At 42.0% G+C, this 9,151-nt stretch overlaps 1 protein-coding gene across 1 annotated transcript; it reads left to right on the top strand.

Moving 5' to 3' along the window:
* Window positions 1–461: 461 nt before the first annotated feature.
* Window positions 462–1,215, top strand: LOC123450441. The gene is made up of 2 exons (XM_045127691.1): window positions 462–636; window positions 716–1,215. Exons 1-2 carry the CDS (start codon window positions 462–464, stop codon window positions 1,087–1,089), a joined length of 549 nt encoding a protein of 182 aa, XP_044983626.1. The 3' UTR covers window positions 1,090–1,215.
* The last annotated feature ends 7,936 nt before the right edge of the window (window positions 1,216–9,151 follow it).

The raw sequence follows: 9,151 nt of genomic DNA, 5'->3' as shown, positions 1-9,151 counted from the left end.
GACGGAAGCCGACGCCGCGAGACAGAGGTAGACGCAGATCCGTCTCGCCGATCGCTCGGATCGATCTTGCTTCCCGTCTCGTCGACGCGCCAGGAGCGGAGAGGGGAGAATGGTGGGGGAGAGGAGCTGCCCGGATCTGCGGCCTGAGTTGTAAGTGCTCCTTGCTTCGAGATCTTCTCTTATGTTTGGTTGTTTTTGTCAATCTATGCGCGACGAGGGCCTCATTTTCGTGTTGGGTTCGTTCTTCGTTGGGGGAACTGGCCGCTCTGGACGGCGCCGTAGGCCTTCCGTCTTCCAACGGGCATGCTAGCCCCGCTGTGGTGGAGAAGTCTGAGGATGATGGTGTGATCGAAGTCGAAGGGAGGCAAGCCACAATTCTGAAGCTGGACTGGGGGAGCAGGGGACTGCTGCCGCTGGAGAGCTTGGTGGTCAAAATGCTCCAACAGAACTTAGGATCGACCATGCTGAGGCTAAAGATGATTCTGCTCCACCTGCGGTGGAATCTGTGCTTAATGCCAAGGATGGAGAAAGTGAAAAAAGTGCTGCCACTAAGGTTGTTGCTCCTGAAGAACAACAAGATGGAGATAATTCTCCAGCACAGTCCAGTGGTTCAGATGAGCCCCCCAGACATGCTGAGTCTGTTTCCGTTGTCTTGGAGTCTGAGGGCAGCGCCGAGCAGAGCAAAGGAGAAGAGGTTGTTGCTGAGATCATGAAGGATCAACTGTTTCGGGGGTGACTGGACAGCATGATGACACAAGTGTGACTACTGCTGATCCCGTGATTAACGCCGACGAGGGCAACCATGACCATGCTGCAATCACAGAGCTAGTGGAGCAGGATGGGAGCAACGTGCATGACCATGTTGACCAGATTGCTGATTCTTGCACATCTGCTCCTGAGATCGATGCTGATGGGAGCAAAGGGCTACAAATAGAAGCACTGACTATTGAGCCTGAAGTATTGGATGGAAGCGATTGTGAAGCAACTTCTAAAGGACCTTCAGAAGAGGAAGTTGTCGCAAACGGGCTCGACTGTTCCCCCATAAAAACAATTGTTGATGAACTAAATGAAAAGGATTTCTCAATATGAAACTTTGCGAGCAAGGTCCAAATTACCTCTCGAAAATAAAATATGGACATTGTACAATTTATTATATTTATGAACACCTCTTACTGCCATTTGGTTTTTATATATCGGATGTGTCATTTTAGATCACTGGATCCGATCATTTTATACAGTCACAAGCGTAGAAAAACATTCACTCATGTTTTACTGAAAAAGCTAATAATTGAATATATTTGAAATCCGTAATCATGCATGTCATCTTGTGGTATGTGGATGTTAAATTTTATGAAAAAAATAAGATATTGCTAAATAATGAACATTGGAATTGATATATCTCTTACAACAATCAACTTCTAAAGTTTGCGCCAATCAGTTTCTACCTTTATGTACAACATAAATTTCAATTGCTACTGATAGAGACACAAGTAGCTGTTCTTCGGACCTCCTGGGCAACCTTTCACATGGAGGAAACTGTTTCTATCAGTACCTTTTATTTTGTTTCGTTTGGGGAGTTTTTATAGGTGTTACTCACTCTGTTTCTAAATATAAGTCTATTTAAAGTTTCTGCTAGAAAACAACATATGAACGTATATAGATATACATTATAGTATAGATTCACTCATTTTGCTTCGTATGTAGTCCCTTATTAGAATTTCTAAAAAGACTTACATTTAAAAATGGAGGGAGTAGTTGCTATAATGGTTTGTCGTATGTTTAGGTATCTACTTGCACTTCAATAGTAGTGCAAAGTTCAACTACATGTTGACGAAGGACATGAGGGGAGGGGATTCAAATACAAAATTCATGATTCAAAAATTGACAATCTAACCCGGTGCAACGCACGGACACTTTTACTAGTACATGTTAATCCATGTACGTGTGCCTAGGATTGAACTTCAATTTTTTTAAGGAGAGCACTTTGGCCTTTTTACTCTTTTCTACAGTACAATCTTTATCTTCGAGTGATGATGGTCCGATATATGTTCAGAATTTCACGTGGGCATTAGTTATGTGACTGTTAGGTTTAAATTGCTGCCTTTGAGTTCTTTATTTAGATACGATATAATATTTTGGTCGAGGTGAGGTGATTATATAATGTAAGAGGATATGTCATTATTACTATTAATAGATCAACTGATTCTTCTTTTCCTATAAATTTGATCAAGTAAGGTGAGGGTTTTGAATTTTAGTGTATATATTTACTCATTTCTTTTGTTTCTAGACGTGGTTAGCTCTATTTCTCGACAACTGATTTCTTCCATCTCTATGTTAGAAACTCAATCTCCTCACAGTAAATTGTGGTTTGCTTATCCACACAAGATTCTCACTGGTCAACTCTTTTGCATGCCCCCACATTCACGTTAATTTTTCTACTTAATTGTTTACTTAACTGTTACCTTACGTCGTCTAATCATGACGGCTCATGTTGCACATCATGAATTATTTACGCAAAGAATATACATTTAATTTCCTTCTATTTCTTGGGCGTTCCAAATGTTGCTCATAGAAAATGTAGAAATCAGTGTCTACATGTGACCAATTCATCTCGTTTATAAGTTTCTTCAAGGACATATGTGATACTTTCTCATTTCTCCAAAAAGATATTTGCAAAGGGAAAAAAGTTTTCTTGGTATGGCCAAGAGTTCAGTCATGTTTCCTATTTGTAATATTATATTTTTAGCATATCAGTTTATATAGTACTAATATTGTCATTAAGAATGCTCACCATGATTTAAATTTCGTAGTACTATAAGTCCATATCTTTTGCCAACGGTTGAGTAAGTTCCACTGATTCAGATTATAATTTGTTGTCTTCTAAACGTTGTTCCTATACAACCGTAATTTGTGGGGGTCATGCATGGGTGGTTTCCGGCTTCAACTCAGGATTTGTCAAGGCTTTGTGGTTTTGGTGTCACAATATCAAGTCCATCTAGTGGTCTACCTATCAAACAAGACGAGCATCAACCGGGAGAACTATTATCGTATCTATGTTCAAACCTGGAATCGCCGGAGATAATAGGTTTCCAAGTTTAGTTAATATACATAGAACATAATCTATTCAAAAAGGATATCATTTATGGACATGTATCTTGTATTGAGTCAATCCTCACCAAACACGTGTTGGGGAACGTTGCATGGGAAACACATTTTTTCCTACGCACACGTAAGATCTATCCATGGTGATGACCATCTATGAGAGGGGAGATCGGATCCACATATCCTTGTAGGTCGTTAAGCGGGAAGCGTTAAGAAACACGGTTGATGTAGTCGAACGTCTTCGTGATCAAAACCGCAAGCCGTCCCGCGATCCAATCACGATCTAGCGCTGAACGGACGGCTCCTCCACGTTCATCACACGTACAACTCGATGACGATCTCTGCCTTCTTGATCCAGCAAGAGAGACGAAGAGGTAGCTGAACTCTCCAGCAACACGACGGCGGGACGGTGATGATGGTGGAGCTACTCTGGCAAGGCTTTGCCGTGCCGTACCGAAATAACTACGGGGTGTCACGAGGTGGTGGAGGGAAAGAGGGCTGCACCGTGGCTTGTGGTGCAAAAAGCCTCTCTACCTGCCACTATATATAGGAGGGGAGGGAGGGGTGCCACCCTAGGGACATTCCCTAGGGTTCGACCAGCGCAACGAGGAGGGAGGGGTTCTCCTCCAAGTCGGTTTGGAGGAGGAGAACTCCTCTCCTATTCGGTTTGGCCCCACCTCTCTTTACTTCTCCACTTCGGCCGAATAGGCCCTCTTGGGCTGGCCACCCAGCCCACCAGGGCCTGTTTGGTTCCCTCCCGGGTGAGTGTCCCCTCCCGGTGGAACTCGGGAACCCATTCATCAGTCCAGGTACTTTATCGGTAATGCCTGAAATCTTTCCGGAAGCCAAATATGTATACTTCCTATATATCAATCTTCGTCTCCGGAGCATTCCGGAACCCCTCGTGACATCCGGGATCTCATCCAGGACTCCGAAGAACATTCGGTTACTAACAACAATAGTTCAACTATACTGAAACATCACCGAACCTTAAGTGTGCAGACCCTACGAGTTCGAGAACTATGTAGACATGACCGAGACACTCTCCGGCCAATATCCAATAGCGGGACCTGGATGCCTATATTGGATCCTACATATTCTACGAAGATGTTAATCGGTTGAACCTCCATGTCAAGGATTCAGTTAATCCCATATAACATTCCCTTTGGCCTTCGGTATGTTACTTGCCCGAGATTACCTATTTGAATCTCGTTACCGACAAGTCTCCATACTCATTCCGTAATACAAAATCCCGTGACTAACTCTTTAGTCACAATGCTATCAAGGCTTGTTGTGATGTTGTATTACCAAGTGGGCCCCGAGATACATCTTCATCATACGGAGTGACAAATCCCAGTCTTGATCCACGCTAACTCAACGGACACCTTCGGAGATACCTGTAGAGCACCTTTATAGTCACCCAGTTACGTTGCGACGTTTGATACACACAAGATATTCTTCCGGTGTCAGAGAGTTACATGATCTCACGGTCATAGGAACATATAGTTGACATGCATAAAAACAGTAGCAATAAAACAACATGATCACATGCTATGTTCATAGTCTGGGTCTTGTCAATCACATCATTCTCCTAATGATGTGACCCCATTATCAAGTAACACCACTTGTCTATGGCTAGGAAACCATAACCATCTTTGATAAATGAGCTAGTCAACCAGAGGCTTACTAGGGACAGTGTGTTGTCTATGTATCCACACATGTATCTGAGTTTCCATTCAATACAATTCTAGCATGCATGGATAATAAACGATTATCTTGAACAAGGAAATATAATAGTAACTATTTTATTATTTCCTCTAGGGCATATTTCCAACAGTCTCCCACTTGCACTAGAGTTAATAATCTAGCTCACATCTGTATGTGATTTACAATGTAACGAATCTAACACCCATATAGTTCTGGTGTTGATCACGTTTTGCTCGTGGAAGAGGTTTAGTCAACAGGTCTGCAACATTCAGATCCGTGTGATCTTTGCAAATATTTATGTCCTCCTCCTTGATGTAATCGCGGATGGAACTGAAGCGTCACTTTATGTGTCTGGTCCTCTTGTGAATCCTTGGTTCCTTGGCTAGAGCAATGGCACCAGTGTTGTTAGAGATTAGAGTCATTGGATCAAGTGCACTTGGCACAACTCCAAGATCTATCATGAACTCCTTCATCCAAACACCTTCTTTAGCCGCCACCGAGGCAGCTATGTACTCCACTTCGCATGTAGAATCAGCTACCACGCTCTGGTTGGAACTGCACCAGCTTACCTCACCCCCATTAAGAATAAATACGTATCTCTTTTGTGACTTAGAGTCATCCGGATCAGTGTCAAAGCTTGCATCGACGTAACCCTTTACGATGAGCTCTTTGTCACCTCCATAAACGAGAAACATTTCCTTAGTCCTTTTCACGTACTTCAGAATATTCTTGACCGCTGTCGAGTGCTCCATTCCTGGATTACTTTGAAACCTTCCTGCCATACTTATGGCAACGCTTACCTCAGGTCTTGTGCACAACATTGCATAAATGATAGACCCTATGGATGAAGCATAGGGGACGACACTCATCTTTTCTCTATCTTTTGTAGTTACTGGGCATTGGGTCTTACTCAACATTATACCTTGTAACACACGCAAGAACCCTTTCTTGGACTGTTCTATTTTGAACTTCTTTAAAGCTTTGTCAAGGTATGTGCTTTGTGAAAGTCCTATCAAGCGTCTTGATCTATCTCTATAGATCTTGATGCCCAATATGTAAACAACTTCTCCTAGGTCCTTCATTGAAAATTTTGTTTCAAGTAATCCTTTACGCTTCCTACAAGTTCTATATCATTTCCAATCAGCAATATGCATTCACATATTATATTAGAAATGCTATAGAGCTCCAGTCACTTTCTTGTAAATACAAGGTTCTCCATAAATTTGTATAAACCCAAACGCCTTGATAACCTCATCAAAGGGTTGATTCCAACTCCAAGATGCTTGCACCAATCCATAAATGGATCACTGGAGTTTGCATACTTTGTCAACATTCTCTGGATCGACAAAACCTTCCAGTTGCATAAAATAAAACTCTTCCTTAAGGAAACCGTTAAGGAACGCTGTTTTGACATCCATCTGCCAAATTTTATAATCGAAAAATGCAGCTATTGCTAACATGATTCTAACATCCCTTTGCCACAAGTCGAGCTTTATAGACGGTGCCATTACTGTCCGCGCCCGTGTTCTTCTTAAAGATCCATTTATTCTGAATAGCCTTTCTCCCTTCACGTAATACTTCCAAAGTCCATACTTTGTTTTCATACATGGATCCTATCTCGAATTTCATGGCCTCTAACCATTTGTTGGAATCAGGCCACACCATTGCGTCTCCATAGCTTGTAGGTTCATCTTTGTCTAACAACATGATTGATAAGACAGGGTTGCCATACCACTTAGGAGCAGTACGTGCCCTTGTCAACCTACGAGATATGATAGCAACTTGATCTAAAGTTTCATGATCATCATCATTAGCTTCCTCTTCAACAGTCGTAGGTTCCACATAAACATCTTTCCGTGCTGCGCTACTCTCTGGTTGAAGTACAGGTTCTGTAACCTCATGAAGTTCTATCTTCCTCCCACTCAATTCGTTTGAGAGAAACTCCTTCTCAAGAAATGTCCCGTTTTTAGCGTCAAACACTTTGCCTTTAGATCTGAGATAGAAGGTGTAGCCAACTGTCTCTTTTGGATATCCTGTGAAGACACACTTTTCTGCTTTGGGTTCCAGCTTTTCAGATTGAAGCTTTTTGATATAAGCATCTCATCCCAAACTTTAAGAAACAATAACTTTGGCTTCTTGCCATCCGTAGTTCATATGGTGTTGTCTCAACGGATTTTGATGGTGCCCTATTTAAAGTGAATACAACTGTCTCTAATGCATAGCCCCAAAATGATAACGACAAATCGGTAAGAGACATCATAGAATGCACCATATCTAATAAAGTACGATTACGACGTTCAGACACACCATTAGGCTGTGGTGTTCCAGGCGATGCCAACTGTGAAACAATTCCACATTGCCTTAAGTGAGTACGAAACTCATAAATCAGATACTCACCTCCTCGATCAGATCATAGGAATTTGATCTTCTTGTTACGATGATTTTCATCTTCACTCTGAAATTGCTTGAACTTTTCAAATGTTTCAGAGTTGTGCTTCATTAAGTAAATATAACCATATCTACTCAAATCATGTGTGAAGGTGAGAAAATAACAATAACCACCATACGCCTCTGTGCTCATCGGTCTGCACACGTTAGTATGTATGATCTCCAACAAGTCACTTGCATGCTCCATTGTTCCAGAGAACGGAGTCTTAGTCATCTTGCCCATGAGGCATGGTTCACATGTGTCAAGTGATTCAAAATCAAGTGAATCCAAAAGTCTATCCGCATGGAGTTTCTTCATGCGTTTTATACCAATATGACCTAAGCGGCAGTGCCACAGGAAAGTGGCGCTATCATTATCAACTCTACATCTTTTGGTCTCAATGTTATGGATATGAGTGTCATCACTATCGAGATGCAACATGAACAAACCCCTCACATTAGGTGCATGACCATAAAAGTTATTACTCATATAAATAGAACAATCATTATTCTCTAACTTAAATGAGTAACCATCTCACAATAAACAAGATCCAAATATAATGTTCATGCTTAACACATGCACTAAATAACAATTATTTAGGTTCATCACTAATCCCGACATAATTGAAGTGAGAGCGTGCTGACGACGATCATATCAACCTTCGAACCATTTCCCACACGCATCGTCACTTCATCCTTCGCCAACCTTCGTCTATTTCGTAGTTTCCTGCTTTGATTTCCAGATGTGAGCAATCGAACGGGTATCAAATACCCACACACTACAACGAGAGTTGGCGAGGTACACATCAATAACATGTATATAAAATATACCTTGTTTGGCGTTGGCCGCCTTCTTATCGGCATGATACATGGGGTAGTTCCGCTTCTAGTGACCAGACCCCTTGCAATGATAACACTCAGTTTCCGGCTTGGGTCCAGCCTTGGGTTTCTTTGTCGGAGGGGATACAACTTTGCCACTCTTCTTGGAGTTACCCTTCTTGCCCTTGCCGTTTTTCTTGAAACTGGTGGTCTTATTGACCATCAACACTTGATGTTCTTTCTGGATTTCTGACTCAGCGACTTTCAACATCGCAAACAGCTCAGAGAGTGATTTATTCATCCCTTGCATGTTGTAGTTCAACACAAAGCCTTTATAACTAGGTGGCAGTGATTGAAGAACTTTGTCAGTGATAGCCTCTGGCGGGAGAGAAATTCCTAGCTCAGCCAAACAGTTAGAGTACCCGCACATTCTGAGTAGTCATCCTGACGCGACTGCGAGACATTCATAACGTCTGGGTCACTGGTTGGGGTGGTGCTTCACCTAGAGGTGCATCAAGGACATATTGCTTTTGGGCAGCCTTGAGGATAAGCCTCACATTATGGGACCGGTCAACAAAGTTTCTTCCATCATCTTTCAGCTTAGCTTTCTCTAGGAATGCATTAAAAGTTAGGGTTGCTACTGTGCGAGCCATTGATCTACAACATAAATTTGCAAAGATTACTTAGACTATATTCAAGATAACTGAGTTTAGTTAATCATATTACTAATAAACTCCCACTCAAATGACCATCCCTCTAGTCATTCAAGTGTGACATGATCCAAATTCACTAACTCAAGTCCGATCATCACGTGAGTTGAGTTAGCTTCAATGGTGAACATCTCTATGTTGATCATATCTACTATATGACTCATTTTCGACCTTTCGGTCTCTTATGTTCCGAGGCCATGTCTGTACATGCTAGGCTCGTCAAGTTTGACCCGAGTGTTCCACGTGTGCAACTGTTTTGCACGCGTTGTATGTGAATATAGAGTCTATCACACTCGATCATCACGTGGTGTCTCGAAACAAAGAACTATCGCAACCCTGCACACCCGCCAGCCATCTTTATGCAACAATTTGCATGTTAGTTGATG

This window comes from Hordeum vulgare, chromosome 4H, assembly GCF_904849725.1.
Source record: "Hordeum vulgare subsp. vulgare chromosome 4H, MorexV3_pseudomolecules_assembly, whole genome shotgun sequence".
Classification (NCBI taxonomy): domain Eukaryota; kingdom Viridiplantae; phylum Streptophyta; class Magnoliopsida; order Poales; family Poaceae; genus Hordeum; species Hordeum vulgare.
This window is presented reverse-complemented; position numbering and strand designations above follow the sequence as displayed.